At 26.5% G+C, this 22,774-nt stretch overlaps 1 protein-coding gene across 5 annotated transcripts in view; it reads left to right on the top strand.

The window, feature by feature from the left end:
* LOC142328110 (homeotic protein female sterile-like) overlaps window positions 1-22,774 on the top strand; it is a 147,676-nt gene that overhangs the window by 81,785 nt on the left and 43,117 nt on the right. For all 5 annotated transcript variants that reach the window (XM_075371619.1, XM_075371622.1, XM_075371623.1 and 2 more), the window contains 2 exons: window positions 1,797-1,916; window positions 4,042-4,179. In XM_075371619.1, the coding sequence (XP_075227734.1) occupies window positions 1,797-1,916; window positions 4,042-4,179 (258 nt within the window). The remainder of the gene's footprint in view (window positions 1-1,796; window positions 1,917-4,041; window positions 4,180-22,774) is intronic.

The raw sequence follows: 22,774 nt of genomic DNA, 5'->3' as shown, positions 1-22,774 counted from the left end.
TATTTTCATACTAACTGCATAGAATTACAGAATATCTATTAGAAAGTGGAAAACCTAGAAAATCATAAAATGTTATCTTAAAGATAAGGAAACCTTGCTTTAAAGCTGAAAAATCAACAAATTAATATGGTAACTTAATAACTTACTTAAAAACTTGAATGAAGAGCTAAATTTATTTTCTTTTTCACATCTGCTAAGTTTCTACTAAATTTTGCCAAATTCAATATGTCAATTTCAAGATTAATAGTTTTTAATAAAGCAGCAATTAGGTATATCACCAAACATAACAAAAAATATGTTGATGTTTAACTGAGAAAACTGAATCTCATCCACATGTGTAAATGAAATGGTCATAAGTGATCTGACTTGAAGACATCAGCAACTTCTGAAATTTTCATATCTATGCTAGGTCTATTGGTGAAAAAGAAGAGTGAAGTGGTTTCCTATTTTCTTCATTATAAAATTGCATATTGGCATATTAAATCTCTAAAAATAACATACCTTCAATCTGTTCAGCAAAGGGACTGGCTGTACAAAACATTGTGTTATTCTTATAAAAAGCCATAATAACTAGTATCACTTGTTCCTGCAATGCTTTACACATACTTCAGCACATAAGGTAGATGGTGAAAAATATTAAGCACCCAAATCAATACCATTTTTTTTAGAAACATTTACAAGCTTTATTTGTTATTTAAATGTTCCAAACAATAGAGGGACTCTAGTCCTAATAAAAAAGATTTCTTTCAATATTTGTTATTCGTCAGATCCTTCACTTAAGGACAGATTATAATTTTATAATCATTAGTGTCAATATTTCCTAAACAGTTTTTAATGTTATTTTCCTTTAATTTTGACTTACTTTTTTTCTGCTTACCATTGAGGGAAATTTGATGAAAAACTTTTCTGCCTTTTATTCTTATTAATTATATTAGAGAATATTAATAGCAAATGATCAGTTGCCATTAATTTGCTTATCATGCCTGATCTTACATAACTACATGGAAACCATATCTATTAATTTCTCGTAAGATCGCTGTTTCATATGTAAATAGAAAATAATAAAATAGTATTATTATTGAACAATTAACAAATAATAGATAAGTTTAAGGGGAAAGGTTTGTATTGTTATTTTTATGCAAATTGAACAGAAATTTATGCATATTCTCTTTCAGTCTATTTTGTAAATTTTTTCATTGTATACATTAAAGAATTTTTTGTATTAAAATATTTGTCGCATGTTGATAAATTAATAAAATTTCTTCTAACAATTTTATTTTCATTAACATCAATAAATAAGTTCTGTTGACTGTTGCTTGTGATGTTCGTTTTTGTTCTCTTCTGTAATTTGTCATTTTGATAAAACTTGTACATTTTACTCATTTGAAGGGTTTTTAAGATGATCACATTCTTTCTTTTTGCTTTATTTATGCTATGCTTATTGCACTACAGTAGCCAGTTTTTTCTAATTTTTAAAATATTGGTGTCTGTTATCTTCTTTATTTATTATTATTATTAATAAACATTGTGATTTTGCTTAATATTAAAATATTTATGTAAAAATTTCATTCTTTACATTACACATGTTTTAATTTTGTCTTTAAGAAATTACTAGTTTATTTTTTAGTTTTGTTTATTTTATTTATTACTTGAATGCACAACTTCATTTCTTTGCATTTAGATTTCTTTGCTTGAATAAGTTAATTTTGGTATCTAATTGGTTAGGGAAGTTTCCATTAAGAGGCATTGATTAGTGTTAATATAATTTAATGGAGTTTCATTATTTCTTATTTCAGATAAAAAATTATCTGCTAAATCTAAAGATGAACAGATAGCTGAGAAGAAACAAGAACTAGAAAAACGATTACAGGATGTAACAGGACAATTAGGTTCTGTGAAGAAACAGGCAAAGAAAGGTAATTTAGTGATTTTTATGTTTTTGATGTATGTAATCATGTTATGATGCAACATTAGCTCTTTTAGAGTTAAATTCCTGGATAGGTTTTTTTATTTTTATTAAGCCTTTTTTTTATAAAGATAGCTGAAACTCCCTCGCCCCAAACTACCCAATCGCTAAGGATGAAGGAGGATTTCCATAGAAGAGATATCTATTTCAGAGGCAACCAAAATGAGAGAAAAAATTCACCAAAAGGAGTATTTTAAAGGCCTTTCCAGGATATAGTTTTTAGGTAGATCAGGGAATCTATCCAGGCTGGAACCAGCTCATTACAAATTAAATGATTTTGCATCAAATAATAACTATTTAGTCTAATTATTTACCACAGAGTTAACTAACTTATTTCATTAAAGAATGAATTAATTGATCTTGCATACCTGTGTCGCATTTAAAACATTACACATTCCTTCTTATTAATATATTTTTGTATGCATTTTTTAAATAAAATTCAAGTAGGTGATTGGATTTCAACAAATTTATCATTCCTTTTTTCACTTAGTAGCAAGTAATCAGCCATCATGGTCCTTGTAAAAAATTAATTGGTTTCCTAGAAAAAGTAAATCAAAACCGAATAGGTCATCTGTACATAAAGAAATCTTTTAGTTCGATTTAAGAATAAGATGTAGTGGATCACTAAACCAGGGATGTGATGGAGGAAAATGTAGACTATTTAACTTTTTATTAAGGAATGCCTATTTTCTATTTAAGCCACAAGAATTCTGGCAGAACGATTTAGGAAAGTTATTGAGTATTATAAGATTAAATTCAGCATGTCTGTTTCAATGAAAGAGATCGTAGGATATCAAAAAATATGAAATAAATACATTATTGTATTGAATAAATTTATAACTGACTAGAAAGCAAGATTCTGGCTGACTATATAATTTCATTAGTTGGAATAATATAAAAGAACGTGTAAAAAGAGAGTTTTTTAACCAGAGTTGTTTAATCTTATTAAGTTAACTTGGTTACATGTCACTTATGGAATGGGGGATTAGGAGGAGATATTTTGAAATATCTTTTAAAATGGGATATGTACTTTGTAGATGATTAATTCATTCTGTATGTGTTACCTGATAGATAAATTTTTTGTTGTAATTATTAAAAAAAAATTTCATTTAGGGTTCAGATATTATTGATACACATAATTGTTATATATTTTCATTTTAAATATTGAATATGCTTGTCAAAAACTACAAACCAAAATGGCTAAGGGTTACTGCTAACTTTCATGACTAGAAGAGAAAGTTTCACAAGTCGAGGAAAAAATGAATTAAATTTGCTGTATTTTAGATAACAGAACTATTAAAAAATGAATATTTTTACACAACATATTAAGAAAGTATAAAAGAATTTATTGGTAAAATAGGATTTCTAATTCTATAAAAACAAAATTATCTAAAATCTTACTGTTTCTGGAAAATCAAATTCAAAAATATTCAGAATTCCTCTCCAGAAAAACAACAATCTCTTAAAATTTCATTATTTAATGATTGTTGAAAAGTATGAACATGAGTTCAGACATAGCATTATGGAACCATAGACTATAGAAAAAATAAAAGTGTTTTAAGTATTATTTTGAACAAAGCAAAAAAAAAACTGGATTGTAGTTTGTACTTTCCTTACACTAAAGAGTATAAAATAAAAAATTCTGATAATGATTTTAGTTATCAATACTTTTGTGATATTTACAAAAAAAAATTCATTTTTCTTTGCACTATCTGCAGTAACATGTTTCACTAGAACTCTCCAGAATCTTATAACTGACTGATTAAACATTTCATCAAAGTCAGTAGTCCTTAATTATTTTATTATTGTAACACTCTGTAAGTTAATCTATTTTTATTATACTAAAATTTAAATGGTAGTAAGACAATTCACTGAAAGAAAATATTTTTCTGGTAAATGTATATGATACAGCTGCCTCAAACAAATTTATGTCAAGTAAAAATGTATTAAACTAAGAAATTGTATATTCTTATGTTTGTGAAAAATGTAATATAAATTTTTAATTTCTTAAAATGTAATGGATTAGTTTATTTTTTGTATATAAGCTTCTACTTGTTTTATTTTATTTATTTTAGATTCAAGTAGTAGTAAGACTGTGGATGTTGTTGGTGGCTCATCAAGATTATCAATTTCTAGTTCTAGCAGTTCGGATTCAGATTCCAGTAGTTCGAGTCTATCTTCCAGTTCTTCAGATTCGAGTGATTCAGAAGCAGGTAAGCCTTATCTTCAATAATTGATTTTTAAATTACTGTTTTTAAGTGAATTATTAATTTAATTCAATTTCATTGTGTATTATATATATTTATTGCATCCTGGATGGGAAAGCTTTTCGGAGTCGTATGTATTGTTTTGGTCATTTTGTTTCTGACAATAATCTCATGTTCGTTGTAGTTTTTAAAAAAATGTTTTTCTTGATTTTTTACTCTTATTTCTCATTGTACTAGTGCTTTTTTAGTTGTCTTGAGTTATAGTTTATAAAATTTTACAGAACAGCATAACTGTTCTATTTGCATTATTTGTTATGAACAAAGTTCCGATTGAGTTCAATTGATTCATGATTTATGTTAAATATTTTCACTTTTATTGTTCTATTTCCATAATTTGATGTAAGGAAGCAGATAGTTAATAGTAGGTGGTAGTTTCATTTTGCAATTACTATGTTCAACCCATGAGTGCTTGTGGCTTTCATAATCCAAAATTTCACATATCAATAAGCTGACCTACATTTGAGCTTGTGTCACAATTGTTTCTTTTACTTCTCTTTAAGTTATTGATTTTAATGATATTTATAGTAAATTAAGTTTTTCTTCTGGTCAAGTTCTTTTTAAATTTCATTGTCAATCATTACTGTATCTGGTATTGTTTCAGAATAATCCACCATACTTTGGTAATTGATAGTTCATTGACTTTTTTTTATTTAATAATTTATGGAGTTAAATGCTGTCTATTTCATTTTCAAATTTATGAGATTCATAAGACCAATTTTTGCATTTTGGTGTTCTACACTTGAGTACCCAAATTCAGTGGATGAAATTATCTGTAATATAAAATATCAGTATTACAGTAATTTGGAATTCTTTTTTATTCAAGGGTGAACTAATGTTAAAAATTCAAAAAAATTGACGAAATTTATCTGATGTAACCTGGGAAATCAGAATTTAATTGTGATTTGAAATGACTATTCTTATTGCTCATTATGTTTGGTTAACCTAAACAGAATAACTTTAGGTCTATTCAGCTTGTTTTCTAATCTCATTTCTGATAGTCCATTATGTTTTCCTTTATGTGAAGAACTTTTCAATGATACTGTGATCTCTACTATCCTTATACATAATAGGCATGCTGTTGATTCCTATGAAGTATTCATCCACAACAGGAAATTGTAGATATAATTCAGTTGGTAATTTCAGAAATTACTGTATGTTTACTGAATTTATTACTAGCTTTGATTTTTTTCCATCTTACTGTATTTTGATGGTAGTTTTACTCCAGGCATTCAGAATATTAAAACAATAGCATGACAGTTACAAAATTGCTCATACTTATATTATTTCCATCATAGTAAAAAATTTTGCATAAAACATTTTCACCAGTTGTATTCTTAAAGATACCTTGATACATTGATTTTTACCAGCTGTGTTTATAGGTATTAAGTAGTAGTAATATTTTGCCAAATAGCTGTTGAAATGATGTACCACTAATTATTGTTTGAAATAATTCATATCACTTAAGATGGCCAAAGTTTATTTATTTATTTTTTTAATGTTATTTTTTTTTTTGAGAATAAAAAGTTGACTACATATCTATTATAGATGTTATCCTTTTGTAACTTTTCAGTTTTATTTTAGTCACTTCATATTCTGAACTGACTGATTTTATGTAATAATTACATTCCTTTATATCATTATGGTTTTGCAAACTTGAATGACCCAGAGAATAGCATCCTGAAAAAATGTATAAATTAATGATAAAAGACTTTGGCCAGTGACCAAGACTGCCTATAAAATTATTTTCTATAGATCACTGAAGCTACTAAAATTATTGCAGTTTTATTAGATTTTGTAGGAATGCTTTTTCTAATAATGATTCTACCAATTTAATTCTACAAGAAAAAAAGATGGTTTTAATGTTATTGAATCAAAATTCATTTTTTTTTAATATCGGTTTAAACTTGAATGAATTGAATTGAACTCTACAGTAAATTAAAACTGATAACTTTGTTACTGTTTGATGAGCTGTATTGCAGCTTCCAAGTTTTGCTTTTCAAACAAGACACAGAAAAAGTAATAACCAGACACATCTTTTGATTTAGCATCAATAATATTTGTGACTATAAGAATAAATTATTATTTTCCAGCTCCCTTTAGATTAGTTTTAAGATTGTTTTTTTGCTATTCTTATTCTTGAATTGCATTAAAATTGATTTTCTATCTTCATGACTTTCCAAATACTCACCATCTATTTCAAAATCCAACCTTCCACATTTACTTTGTTGCTTAGTTAGTATTCACATACATACGTACAAACATATTTGCAAACAATACATTTTAAATTATATGATCACATACTGTGTACACATATAATTAGTACATGTCTGTGTGTTTTGGCAAAAACAGGAATCATTAAAAAAATCTTGTCTAGGCCCTCATCATAAAACAGTTAAATCAGTAGTTTTCTTAATTAGAGGTATTTAATTAATTCTTACCAATTTTTTTTATGTACCCTGAAAATTATCTGTTTTAGTACTGTATGTATCAGATTGATTAAAAAAACACAAGTCTCTGATCCGATTGCCCTTTGTGTTATCTTTTCCAAAAACTTCTGAAGAAAATGTACTAATGAGTTAAAAATTACAAGCAGTTAAACTGATATGATTTGAAACCTGTAGCTTAAAAAAAAATTGTTTAATACAGTTGTTCATTATAGTTTTCATTGATATTGGTCTTTGACAAAAATGTAGCAGACAGTTTATTAATGTTCTCTGCAGTTAATTTAATCTTTTGACCAGTGAGTTTTAAGTCTTTACTGCTATGATTATTTTTTTTTATGATATCTTCATTTTTGTTTCCAAAACCTCAATATTATTCGTACTATCAACTTTAAAATTTACACGGGTCTACTCAACGTCCATTCTATCAAAATCAGATTCATTATATCTAATTTATTCCCAAGTTTCATCATCAGAAAGATTCTGATATAACAACATAATAAAATAAAAATTTAGATTTAAATGTCAAATTGACCTATAAATTCACACTAGGCTGTTGCAAATTTGATTGATTTCTATTTATATTCACATGAATATTACATTATTGGATGATGATGATATTATTACTCTAATTATGATTATGGTTGTAAATATTATTTTTCATAAATTTATTTTAATTCAGGTGATGACTGACATGGCAATCTTCAGTAATCCTTATTATTATTTGTTATAAACATGCATGAAACTTTAAAACTTTTACTTTAAGTCTGTACACAAATGTTTTCTGGACTAACCATTAAATTAACCTAAACCCACAAGCATGCTGAAGCAGGAAAAAACAGAAGTCTTGATCAAAGGCAAACTTTAGTGATTGATATTTTGAAATTCTTTAAACTATTTTTGAAGTATACTATGTTAATTAAAAGAAAATTTCTTTGTATTTCTTGCTTCTTTTGTTTTTTTCTTTTTCAATTTTATATGCATTTAGTATTTTTAAGTAAAAACATTAATTTTTTTTGGTAAAAAAAAGACGGTTTCTTCTGTACATGTTTCTTCTGTCTTATGTTCTTTATTGCATTTTTGAAATGTCATTCATATGGTCATTTAGATTCTTATCCTTTTCAAAAAATAAAAATGATGTTATTTCGTTTAGGCTGTAAAAAAAAGAAATTAACTAAATCAGGAAGGTTGGTTTGTGTATTAAATTTAGTTCATGCATATTATCTATCTCCTGTCATCTGAAGAAAGATAAAATTTTTAAATAACTAAGATGTGATCCTTTAGCCTTATATCTTATGAGATTTTTAGTAGGAGAAGTGAGTGGTACTTAGATCTTTGGGTCAAATTGGCTGATCAAGTATTGTTACAGAACTTGAGTTGTAGATTAATTGAGAAACTTGCTAGTTTGGTTATTAATCTTGCTTGGTCAGAGAATCATTTGAACAGTAAAGTTCAGTTTAGTTAGTCAAATGGAAATTTTTCCTCATTTTCTTATTGGTTTGAGTTTGTTAAAGTATCCTTTAAAAATTGCCTACTATTAAAAAAAAATATATCTTCTTGCTATTGTTAGGAATACTTGTCTTCTCTACCATTCATACAATGTTTTGTTCTTTTCAACTAATGCAACATATTTCTTATTAATTGGTAGTTCTCATTATATTTTCATTCTTAAATATCAGTCGGCAGGTAAGGTTATTGTTATATTAGAAAAAATTGTGTTTGTTTATTGTTAAAGGAACTTAAGTATATTTTTCTGTTTTCCTCTGTGTCTAGTATTACTTTTGTCCATTAAGTTTTATTAATTTTTCTTTAAAAAAAAAAAATATGTATACATAATTATATATATCTATATATATATATGTGTGTGTATGTGTGTGTGAGTGTGTATGTAAATATTTTGTTTTTTTTTTTTTTTGTTTTTATAGGTCTGAATAATCACAAGATGCCGTAGTTGCTAAGTACATATACAGTATTGTGCCCCACCACACCTACCACCTTTTATCCACCTCTCTGATTATAAGAGAGTGTGTGAGAGGAGGTTATTATTAATAATTTATGAACAGACTCATTAGAAAAAAAAAACAAATTACAAATAATGTTATACTTTCATCCATTTCAACAGTAAAAAAAGTCATCCTACCTGTTTTTTGGTGTGGTATGACCAACACATGTACACTCAACATCCGATTGTCATGTCATTTGTATATGAGTGTTTTATTTTTTACTTATACACACTTATAAATTAATGAGTGTGTTGTAAATAAATGTTTAATGCTGCTATTTTAAAACTGGAGGTGTAATATTTATATATAAGTGGATGTGGTGCACCGTGTGATATGATGAAATGTCACGTTCATTATATATGTTTTATATTAATTATCGTTAACTACTTTTTAATTATATCTATCTAATTTTATTATTTATAAATATATATGTTTACCGCATATATTTTATAGTCATCGTTTTGTAAACAATAATTGGGTAGCCAAGAGTGCAGAATGTGTGTTAGGGGTCCAGCCAGCCAGATTAGGTGGTCTTTATATATCTGTATTTATAAAAACCTTATATATTTTAATATAGTTGAAAGATAAAGTTTCATTTTATTTTTTTTATTTTTATAATAAAAATAAGACTTACCACTCCTTTTTAACATAATTATAAATTATATTTTATATAATACATCATTATGTGATGATATATCTGTATATAATAAAGAAAATATAGATTATTTATTATATATTTTTAAATATATTTATTTAGCGTTAGAACAGATGACGTTAACTAAGTGAATAAAATACATATATTTTATTATTAGATAAAGCATTTGTCAGTTGATACTATAGGACGGCTGTTGTAATGTACAATAACAATAATCATGTTGAAAAATGCTGGATTGTTTTGTTTTTTCCTTTTTTTAATTAACAATATTATGATAATGGTTTTTTTTAGTATTAAGCAATGATATGTACGTACGAGTTACTACTACTGACAGTGGTGATTTTTATGTCTGCAGACAATGTGAATGGTGGCTGGTTTTGGTTTTTGGGTTTTCTTTATTATTTATTGTTAATTGTTGGTAATATAAAGAAAGTGAAATTTATTAAACGGTGAAGTAAATGATATCATTTGAATAAATATATTCTCGATGTGGTGGTCTGCTAGGCGCTAGCTGGCCTCCAAGCACATTGTTTGCACTCTGGCGTGGTTGGAGCTTGGTTTCACACTCCACATCACCGGGAATTGTTTCCTTTTCTTTTTCTTGGTTCCAACAATGAAATGTGTTGTGTCTGCCATTGCTCCATTTGTTTTTACAATAGAAATTTGTTTATGTATTTATTACAATGTATAAAATGATTTTACCATTTTTTTAATCATAAATTAATAATTACAACCGATTTAGATTTTAAATATTTGTAAAGAATTTTAAAATGATTATTAAATCTTGTTTATGGATTTGTTGTCAAAGAAGGTTTTATTTGAACTGTGACTGTGGGTTGCGTGTGACCAAGCTCCTTTATGCCAGTTAAATTATTTAATTTTTTCTTTATAATAAAAAGCAGCTTTTTACATAGAATTGTACCAGAAAATGTAATTAATTGTAATTGTTCACATTACAATTAGTAATTATTGTACTTTATATTTTATGGAAAACCTTTTTAAGTTGGACACCTCATTCTGTTAGGATTATTCTAACAAGTTTTCATATAAGAGTTCTAAGCTTGAGAGAGAGAGATATTAATTTTTTAAATAGAACCTGACAAATACTGAAATTACACTCGCATTCATTAGCTTACTAATTTCATTAATAAATTTGTTGAATTTCCTGTTAAATCTGAAATCTTTTAGCAGTAGCTATTAACCTTTTACAAGTTTTTCAAGAATGGTTATATTTCACCATTCTGTTAAGTTGATGGTGTATATTTATAAAAAGTTTGCTCTGATTAATTTATTTTTGTTTAAAACTGTACTCAAATTTCTCCATTCTTGTTGTATATCATGCCCTGTTGTGTGTTTACTTTCTAAACAATATGCAAAACACATTGATTCAGGTTTTATACATTATATAAGGCCTTCTGGAATTATTTCTATAACCATTATAATTTTAATTTTGGAAAGTTGAATTCAGTAACCTTGAAATTATAAGAGATTATAAATTTTCAGAACATCAGTTTACCTTTATTTCTGTCTGGTTTTTTTTTAATAGTATCATGATATGTATTCATACATTATTAAAAATTATAATGTCATGAAAATAGCAAAATCTTTTTTTTTAAATAAGGAAGCAAATAATAGTGCATATTAACATTGATTGATTAGTTGATAAACAACTCAGATCAGTTATAATGAGAAAATATATATATATTTATATATACACACACAAGAATTATATCTTCTTCTGCTGGCCTGTTGTATTCATGCCAAAAAAACTGACTATAAGTTCAAACAGATTATAAGGATATTTATAACCTTTTAAAAATATCAACATTCTAAAACTGAATTTTTAATATATAAATTTTTGGAGAAACAGTTTTATTTTAGCAGTTGTTTGCCTTCCTAGTGAATGTTAACGTTACAGAATGGTTGGGATGTGTTGATTTTACGTAAATGGTTGAAATGAAAGCGTTCAACTTAAAAAGGGTACTCTAATTGAGAAGTTTACTAAATTTAAGGTTCTAACCAGTTAAATTTACTATTATTTATTTACTGTTTTCTTTCTTTCTTTTTTTTTTAATAAGACTGTGCACTGTTGTTATTGTAATGTATATGATTGAAGGATATTAACTGTTTCCTTTTAATTTGATGTAGCATTCTGGGTGTTTTTAATGTAAAATCAAAATTAACAATTTGGAAAATAAGCCTAAATGTATGTAATTTCTTTGTTAATTGACAAACATGTTTATAACATGTATTGTGTCCTGTTTGTGTTTAATTACTAAATTTGTCATAAATTATTTTATAGAAAAAATAACTGTAAGGTTTTAAATTAAAAAATGATTGTGCATTAATTTTTTTAGTGTATTCAAATTATAAACCTGTATTAATTAAATATTAATATAAAACATCTGATGATGATTTGCTATTAAAAAAGGAAAAAATCTCATTTTTTATATTTTGTACAAAGAAATAAATAAATAGCTAATTAAGATATTTTCTTGAAAAATAAATACATAATAGAATTGTGAATATTATTAAAATAGTTGTTATTACAGTTAGGGATAAATATTTATAATTGTTTTATTAATATGCCATATGGAGAAGATACAAATGGTAGTTGTTTTAAGATTCTTTTTTTTTTTAGTTAAATGGTGGTAATTTTTTATCTCTTTTAAAAATGTAATAAAAGACTTAATTTTTGTAAAATGATAATGCACAATTTAGTATTCATCTTGTTGCATTTTTATATGATTTGATAAAAATCGTTTGTTTTTAATTTATTTAATATTATAATATACTGCTACATCTTCAATTTGTATATATTTGTTTTAAGTAAATTATACATATTATTGTAAATAAAAAAAATTAATTTATCCTTTAAATAACATTTATAGGGATTGTTTTAACTTTTAACACTTTGGGGTCGGTATGTAGAAAACCTGTTTTATACTTACAGTCAAGCAGATTTTACTTTTTCCCCTGTTATTACTTGGCAAAGCTAACTGGCAAACCAGCTGTTTAGAGATCTTAAACTTATTTAAATTGATTTGAAACTAGTTGTAAATTTTATTGTATTACTAGACTACTATTTTACAATATCTTTTTTATATGTGATGTGTTTTATTCAATTGCTTCTAATTTAATTATTATGCAATATATATTGCTATTTCAGAAACACTATTCATTAATGTAATAATAATATTTATTATGTTATATCAGCCAATTAGATGTCTTTGAAGGAAGTTTGGGACAGCTGGTTGTGAAGGATAAGAGGTGGCTAGCATATTTAATAAACAAATATATAAGATTTATTCTTTTTTTGAATCTATGCTGTATTTGTTTTATAATTACATGTAATGCGTCCTATTTATTAATTATTCAAATTCAGCTACACAGATACATGGTGCAGCATATAAATATTTCACATGCCACAAATATTTTTGTTTATTGCAATAATTTTTTGTAAACTATTTGAATAGTGGTGCTATTCATACCACTCTATAAAACTTTGTTTTAAGGGAATTAATGTTGTTCCCTTGTCTGGATAAACATTTAGGTTTGTCATGTAATACAGGATTACTACAAATTATCATTACAACTTTAAAATTTTATAAAAGTTTAATGAGGAATTTTAAAACCTGCACCTTTGCTAATTCCTATTGATATTAGTTACAATTATAGAAAAAATATTCACTTTTACTTTTGCCACATTTGTTCAGTGCGGGAGCTTTTTGTTACTAGCAGAACATCCAAATAATAATCTAGCTCTTCCCGGGTACATTCCAGCATATCTGCATCAGTTTCCTGAATTAAAGGCCATTGAAATCAACCGTTCTAGTCTGCACATGGTCATTATGGTAACATCAAAAGAAAAATACTTACAAGACATGATGTCCAGTTTTCTAATGGATGTTTGATAGCCTCATTGTGAACTTTGTTCACACACAAAGTTGGACTGACACGTGGAGTACCATTTTGTTGGAAAAAGTGTCTAATTGGAGCTGCAACTGTAGAAAAATTTAGCTCTTGATCAGACTAACATTTTAAAGAAAACAGGCCCTTTTACATGATATAGAAATAGACTGCACCATTTTCTGACTTAAGGGTTGCCTAAATTTCCTGTATACTCTTTTAATTTTAATCTTTAGATTTAAACTTAATGTTAATCTTTTAATTTTCCTGTATTTTCTTGTGTTTTGGTCTTGTTACATGCATTAAATATTGCATCAACATTTACAGCTTTTAAGAGAACAAATTCAAATGTTAACTTAGTAAAATGTAGCTTTAAGAATGTTTAACTCTTATTTAGTTGTTTCCATAGCCTACCTAAGGTATTACAGAAGCCTGTGGCCTGTGCTCAAAAAATCATTTTAAGTTTTAGAGTTATTAGCTCTTGATTGCATCTTCTGTTGCTTTAAATAATTGTACCGTGCATGAATGGTTTTACAAGATGGAGGTGATCATTCTGGTGAGTTGCAAAATTATGATGCACTGATATACCACATTTTTAACTCAATAAATCATTCAGTGAATTCTGTTTCTGCTGTGGATCCATGGTGATCGACCAACAGCTGGAAAATGTATCAAATGGCAGAGACAAAGTGGTACTGAATAAAAATTTTCAAGTTTCTGTTCAAAAATCATTTACTAAATTACGACGACATATTACTAATACTTTTTTTTATACTTATGAAAGTTGTAAAAATAATTTGTAATTACTCTATACAGCTGTATTTTTGTCTTATGTTTTGCTCTTTAGCATGATTGAAAAGTATAATTGGTATTGTAGTAGTGTACCTCAGCGAACAGTATTGTAAATGAATTATAAAAATAATATTAATTTACTATATTTAATATATTTACTATATTAATTTGATCTTATTAAACAAACTGCCTTTGTTTTGCTCTTCAGTTGGTTGGATTGACATTTCTCATTTCACATCTGTTAAGAATACAAATATAATGGGTTTTTTATATATATAAAAATGGCTTTTCTGATTATTAAGATTGTATTCTATTTTTCTTCAGTTAATATTAATAATTATATTTACATCATTCATATTAGATTTATTGCTATATTTTATTGAAAGTTTTTTTTTTTAAGAAAGAATAATCTAATTTTAAAGTATAAAACTTGATACAGCTACTTATTTGAATTGAGTTATCTCTACCAGTTATACACCTAAATATTTGTTTCATTAGCAGCATTGGATTAAAAACGTTCATATGTAAATACAGTAGAAATCTGATAGCCCAGACTGGACAAGTTCCACTTGATTATGACAGTGGAAGTTCAGATTTATAATTTCATTAATACATAAATTACAAACATTTAATCCTTGTAACAGAAGGATTGCAATAACAGTCAAAACGAAGAATATGGCAAGTTGTAGATAGTCTAGATTTACCTAACTCTATAGTCATCTGGTTTAATTCCCACTTAAGATCAGTCTGTCGCCAAAGTACTACATTGGAATCTTTAAGAAGCAAATGAATTGTTTTCACTACATAGTTCATTTTAATTGTGTATTACAGTTTACAAACATTAGATAATATTAAATTGGGCTCACCAGGAAGGTATTTTTATGATCAGTCCATTATATTTTCTTTATTCCTTTATTTAGAAATTTCATTTAATCAATTTCCACTGGTTTGAATTAACATATTTGTACTGCATGTAGGTTCTGACATTTCTCATTTTTATAAGTTTTCCTTGTCTTACTGTTGATTTTTCTATGTATGCTTTATTATTGCCAGTAAAACATTACTGATATTTGTAATGCCTAAATGCTTGCATACACTGATTGAGTGTCCATCTTTATAGTGAAAACAGTGGCCAGAAAGCCATCAATCTTGTTGAGATTGACATTCTGCATTTCTGTAAATGTAAAAGGAATAATGTATTTTAACATCAGTAAATGAATAGAATTAGTATAATCAAACTTACTTAACAATATAGTGCCTGATTCTGAATTTGGCTTAAACTACATTATTAGGATGCACCTTTCCAATATGATTCGGAGTTGAACCCCAAGTTGTTAACTGTTGATATTTTATATTTATTTAACAAAAATTAAAAAAACAAAAAAAAATTATTGACTTGTGGGTTTTTGAAATTCTTTATAAATGAGCACAATCTTAGTTGTTAACTCTATTATATTATTTGACTACTCCCTCCAGCTGCTAGTTTAGTATTATAAAAGAATTTTCTTACTTGTAGTGTGAATGTAGTTCTATAGCTTGTAATAAATTTTTATTATTAATATAATTATAGCAATGTTGTTAAATTCTATTATTATTATTATTATTGCTATATGATAGGTTTTTATTATTACCCTTAAACATTATTATTATTGTGTTATTATTATTTTGTATTTTTTCTTCAGAGTACCACAAGTATTAGATTTTTTTTTAATATTACTATTATTAATTTTAAATCAATGATATATGTAAAATGATTTTTTTTTTGTGTGTATAAATAAACACATAACACTTGCACAGTATCTCTGTGTATGTTTTCTTTTTTGTAGAAAAGATATATCATTATCTTGAAGACTAAAAGGCAATTTATTTTGAGGGTAGTAAAAATGAAAAAATGTAATATTTTTGAATGATTGTGTGTTAAGTGAAGAAATTTTTGTAATGAAAGTGAAAAGCATTCTATTGTCAAGAATTGGTTTTGTTTGCATTTTTTATTGTTATTTTTTCCTTCCAATTAATGTCGACCGAAAATATTATTACCATTATAGTAATTTATTAATAGTATGAAGTCTCTTTTATCTGTCATTTTGGTTTTAATTTTTTACGTAGGTCAAAGTATTCTCAAAGAATTTCTTGTAAAATATTAAATTTCTTCAAGTTCCTGGGTTGGACAGTAAATCTGCCATCACTTACGACCTGAATAATCCAAAATGGACTCCTAAAACATCTCTAGAATAGCATTGTGGAAACTGAAAGCATGAAATTACACCAGCAAGCTTGCATAATAATCTGTTATCTATAGATCAGTGCAGTTTAACAAAGATTAGTTCAGAACTTTTTTTGAATAGTTATTAGTAGTAATCTTTTAACATGTATTACAGGGTAGTTGTTCAAAAGACTGTCACAATGCAGCATGGGGTGTTAAATAATTTTTCTTGTTGTAAATCTATCTTGTTCTGAATTTAAAAAAAGTAAAAATTCATTACATTGTCCTATGAAGCTGTACATTTGAGAGACGTGTACTGTATTTTTTAAACATATATTAATTGAACCTTTATTCTGTGAGTGGCGGTAAGCGTCTTATTTTTACTTTCTATTCATTTCTTCATGTTTGAATTTTAATTTCTCTCTTTTTCTTAGTAGAGTTTTATCAAATCGCAAAATTAGGATGTACTTCATTTTATAAGGAGTTAAATATATTTATATCATGAAAATTTATTATTGTTTGGTAAAACATAAAACTCCCAGTAAATTAAATTAACAATAATAATAGAAGATACAAGATCAGATAGTATAAAGATAGGGGTTTTAAAAACAAAGAGTATGTTTATTTTTAAAGAGAAAAAATCTTATTATTTCTGGTGGTGAAATCTTCTATACTGGAAATAATCTAAAAAATATTTATTGAAAATAATAAATTAGTAAGCTTCAGTAACCAAAATCCAATAAGTATAGCAGAAATAATTTCATAAAAATCTCATTCAAATTGAAAGGCAAATAGAGAACCATACTACTGACCCATCATTGGTAAATATGATTTTTTCGTGATTGATTCTTGATGCGTACCAACTTTTATTCAATTAGCTTTTGTAATACTAGTAATTTTTTTTCTCTTTTATAAATTAATGCAGGATTTCTTCCAACCATAAATCTAATTAGTTGTATGTACATGCTTGCAAACGTACATGTTATAAAAAAATAAAAACAAAAGATGGTAGTAATATTTTCTGCTTTATTATTTTGATTTAAAGTTAAAATTAATTTAATACCATTTATTATGTATATGTATATATATATATTGTATATATTTAAAATTTATTGATATATTTAGGTTCATTTTTAGCCTATTCATTTTAAATATTTTTAATATATATAAATATATATATATTATGTTAATATTACAGAATCTATATATAATTTATTTATTTTTTTTTTAGAAAAAGTTATGCAATTTTTCAAATTAAATTTTATGAATTTAATTTTAAAATATGTTTTAAGATGTTTGTTTTGTCAGGCAAACAATAAATAATACACTCCAGCATTTTTCAATGTATTTTGCTTTATTTAATTTAATCTATATTGTATGGTATATCGATGATGATTTTATATATTGTGATGGCGATGGTAATGATTTAATGATTATTATTTTTTAATTTGTAAATAAATAAGCAAATGTACTTTTAAGCAGAGACGTTTGATTTGTTATAATATGTATGGTAGTATTTTTTCTCAAATTATTAATTATCATCATTATTATTATTATTATTATTATTATATTAATACATAGAAGTAATATAAGATATCTTAAATGATAATAATGGAAAAGATGTATTTGGTGTGAGTGAAGATGATTTTTATGAAAGGTTATGATTATATCAAATTAATATAAATAAATTTTAATATAGTAAACAAAAGTACATATAAATAATAATAATAATAATAATAAAATCATTTGTGTTTTGTCTTTTTGTCTCTGTATGTCTGATAATTTTTTATTGTGTTTAAATAAACGAATAATGATGTAGTCAAAATCTCTGATGTTTACAATCATGCTTACATGAGATATGTAAAAACAAGTGTGTGAAAGAAATGAAAAGGGTGCATTAATATTTTATTTAAAAATACTTTTTTATGATAAATTTAATATATATTATTTATTACTTCTTTTTTTATTTTATAATTAATATATCATCATTAGGTAATTTACTATTACCTTTTTATTATTATTATTAATATATAGTTCTGTTTTTGTTTGTTGTTTATTTTTATTTAATTTTTTTTTAACTTTATTATACAAATAAATGCTAAATATTGTACATTTTTTTATATCGTATGAAATAAATAATTATTATAGTTGATTTTAAGATTTTAAAAAAATAAATACATTTATTAATTTAAAAAAAAAAATCGTTGTAAAATAATTAAAAAAACTATAATTATTAATAAATGACCATTGAATTTGATTTTTTAATATTTTTATGCATTTCTTTTTTATGAATTTTAATATTTGTTGATATAGAATCCTTTACCTGAACTATCCTAATTGCTTTTTATATATATATATATATATATAATATTATTTACACATTCTGCATTCTGCTGGTTATTCTGTTATTGTTTTATAAATAATATATATTTCAATTTGAAAAAAATTGATGGGGGATACATTTCTTTGGCACGCTATGCTGTGTTTTGATATGTAATAATGCTAACCAGTTATTTGATATAGTAATTACTCTTTAGGATTTTATAATATTATTTGCAGGATGTCTACTTTAAACTTCAAGACCTAGAATTCTTCAGAGATTTCTTGCAATTTATGGGCAATGGGGACAGTTTTCTTTATTGTGTTTTACTTTTTTTTAAATTAGTTTTATTGCCTCACAGTAGGTGTAATGCTGAGAAGAAACCTAAAAATTTACATATATTGCATGCAGAACCTACCAAACCAATTAATTGGCCTGTACTTAGTTTTGCTTGTTTTCTAACCTGAAATAGTGCTTCTACATTTGTTAAATGTATTAAATGAATTCAGAGTTAAAATCAAGTTGAATTGTTACGTAATCTAAACACATTTATTACTGTCAGTTGTGTAATCCTCCATTTGCAATAATTCAATATGATTTTGCAGGTTCTTGTATCTAATATGTTTTTTAACCTATTGGCGTAGCAGAATGTGACAAAAATATGACGTTTTTTTAAAGAATTATTGTACTCCATTAGATTAATGGATTAATCATACCTGTTTCATTTTATTAGTTTTTGACAGAATTTATGTAAATGCTTTGATCAATTATCAATATGTTATACCTACTCATGTCTTACGTTAACTTATACATATGTGCCTTATTAATAGGTTGACTGCTGAATAAATATTAATGTTTTTACGCTGACACCAGCATATTTTGGATAATTAATTTTAAAATTCCTGTTATTGCTAAAAGTTGACAATAGAGTAGTAATTTTTTTTTTTAACTTCAGTCAAGAGTGGTGTGCAATGTTGTAGAATTTTTCAGTAGATTCTGAATACCTCCAGTCAGAGGGCTTTAATAATTCATTCAGAGTATTTCAATTAAAATGACAGATATTTTTATTTTTAACCCTTTTTTTATGTCAGTATTGATTTACTTAATATACATCTTAAGCAAAAAATGGATTTTCTGGACATTCCTTCCATTTGTAAATTGTTATTTTATATTTTCTACATTCTTTTCTACTTATCCTTTTCATTTCTTTTACACTTTTCCTTAGCAGTTTTTTTGTATTTTGGTTATATTATGAGGGGGATTTTTTGTGATAGAATAGATAACATGGTAAAACTCATGAAGACCATAAATTTCTGATTAATTCTAATCAGAAGTTATATAAACAAGCACCTTGTGGGTATTTGTTACACAAATATTATGAATTAACTACACTTATCTGCACTACATGCACAAATAATATTTTGTACTAGCAAATTGATTTCCTACTACAAGGGTAAATATGCCATCATCTGATCTTTGCGATCTGTTCCTGACATGAACTTGTACCCTGTAACAGTGGCAGACTTTTTTGTTTCTTGGCTTCTTTCATTTCAAAATAACCATTTTATTTTCATATTGACAATGCATTTGTATCGCCATTTCCCTGCATGCACTTTTAAAACGCATTGATATATTCTCTCTTCAATTTGAGAGCCATTACTTTTTAGGGATTATCTTTTCTTTTAGCCTGCAGTTTCATTGCAACAGGCATTTTGGTTCAATAATTTAATGGCCAAATTAACACTATTGTAATAATTATCTAGGTACACTGCCATCCCTTTACTTAACTTATTAAGTAAGTGACATACAATTTTTTTCGTATGTCCCACTCCACTACATTCATCTGAAGAACTTCATAAACATGAAATTTTTTAATCAGCTCGGTTCAGTCACCATACAGAATTTTAACTTGCACTTATGGCGTTATTTTTTATATAATGTTTAAATTGTTGATGACTGTCAAAGCGTCATTGCTTCATCTATCAACAGTTCTCTACCCAGATAATATATATTTTTCTTATTAAAAAAGTATGACAGACCTAATTTTCCCCCCTTCAGATGGTCACAAAGAGCTGTTTCAGGCGATGTAAAATAGAGGCCACATAAAATAAACAGAAATTAATTCTTTGACATGTGTTTCCTAAATACTGGAAATAATATTGGGTGTGTCTCCCAAAAGTTGTTAAAATGACTGAAAGAAATTGTATCAGTATGAAGTAATAGATGTTTAACCCTTTCAGTGTCAGAGTATTCTTTAAGAGGATGCACAAAAAGTGCCCATTACTTTTCCATGAGTGTACATAATAAATACCAGGTATTTGAGTTTATAGAGTATTTGAGTTTAAAGACACTCCCCTGGGCGACGTAATACCAACAAGTCGGTCCGGCCCAGGGGAGCTGAGAGGAAAAAAAAAGGTATATAATGGAAGCCCACTGGGTTGGTCTTGTGGTGAATGTGACTTCCCAAATCAGCTGATTTGGAAGTCGACAGTTCCACCGTTCAATTCCTAGCAAAGTCAGTTATTTTTACACAGATTTGAATACTAGATCATGGGTACCGGTGTTCTTTGGTGGTTAGGTTTCAGTTAACCACACATCTCAGGAATGGTCGAACTTAGATTGTACAAGACTACACCTCATTTACACTCATTCATCCTCTGAAGTATTATCTGAAACTTAATTACCGGAGGCTAAACAGAAAAAAGAAAGAAAGGTATATAATGGAAGTAACACTCCAAAGTGCTATTCTTTTTTTACCTAATTTGAAACTTTTTTTTAATTTATCACTTTTATTTTTTAACCAAATTAAACAATTTTTTCCTGTTTTGTTCACAATAAACTATTTTATAATCATGCAATGAATATATTACAAAAAAATTTTACTTACATTTTTGTCAAAAGTTTTTTCAAAACTGTTTACTTTGCATTTGAAGAAAAAAAAAAAAAATCATAGATCCATTCACACTGCATAGACACTTTTTTTTTAATATGCACACTAACATTTGTTCATTTATCTTAATAAATATTGAAATGACAAAGGTTTTTATAAAAATGTGTTCTTTGTTTACTTTTTCACTATTTCACTTCTACGCCTAATAAGAATTATGTGTCAGTCTCTCAACATATTGTTTCACAAAACTATCATAATATACTTAATAATGCAAGTTTATAAAAAAAAAGAAAAATTAATTTTATGAAAAATTTACAAATGCTAATCTAATTTTAAAGATATTTAAAATTATCCAGAAAACATGAAATCCTCTATTTAATAAATTAGCACCTGTAATAATTTTAATGCAACAATGTACACCAGACCTTTGTTTTTTATTTCATTTCTGCTGCGCTATTATAAACCAATTTTAAACAATAACGGTAACAGCATTTCAAATTATCTAAAGCTTCACTCCCCCCTTCCCGTTGTGATGCTTCTTTGGTATGTATTGAACTAATTAAGAACAAATCTTCAAGCTAATCATACTCTCATCTATTGAAAGATTATGGCTTGGGATAAAGTAAAATTTAAAAAGCTGATTAACATGTTCAACTAAAGAGCTGAATCGTGCACAAGGATTGTAATTCTGTTCACGTGGTTTGGGCATCTGCTATATGAAAAAACTGAAGGATGGACTGAAAACGATTGTGAGTAAACATCCTCCCAAACCACAGAATATATTGGCTGGAGCTCATCTACCAATAACTATAAATTGCCGGTCTTTTATTTAATCCCACATTTATCAACACAGAAATGAATGCTTGTATTTGTAACACTTTCACAGGTTTCTACTTCTTTGATGTACTTTACTATTTATATCTGTCTCTATTTTCTAATGAACAAATCAGCTTATTGGTTAGTGTATTTTACAAAATTTCCTAGTAATGCAGTCGTGAATAAAAGGTGAAAGTAAGTGACAGGAGGAGAGTTGCAAGTGGGACAATGTTTCAGCACAGGCAACTCCTGAAAATCAAACTTATGATTATACCCAGGATCATTGTTTTCTTCAGACCTCAGCCCACCCATTTCCATTCTCAAAATAAACTAGAACTATTAGTAACCAAATGCGCTGTCTGACGAGGCCTACTTCTAGGTTGTCGTACAGGTAGAGGAATCAGAGTTAGTAACATTAGGACTAATGTCATTATCTGACTCACAAGGAAACGGTTATATTTACATTACTTATTCCTCATGTAAATCGATCTTCAGGAGGAATATAATTCGGG

Source organism: Lycorma delicatula, chromosome 7, assembly GCF_047948215.1.
Source record: "Lycorma delicatula isolate Av1 chromosome 7, ASM4794821v1, whole genome shotgun sequence".
NCBI classification, from domain to species: domain Eukaryota; kingdom Metazoa; phylum Arthropoda; class Insecta; order Hemiptera; family Fulgoridae; genus Lycorma; species Lycorma delicatula.
Note: the sequence above shows the minus strand (reverse complement) of the source record. Positions and strands in the feature narration are given on the sequence as shown.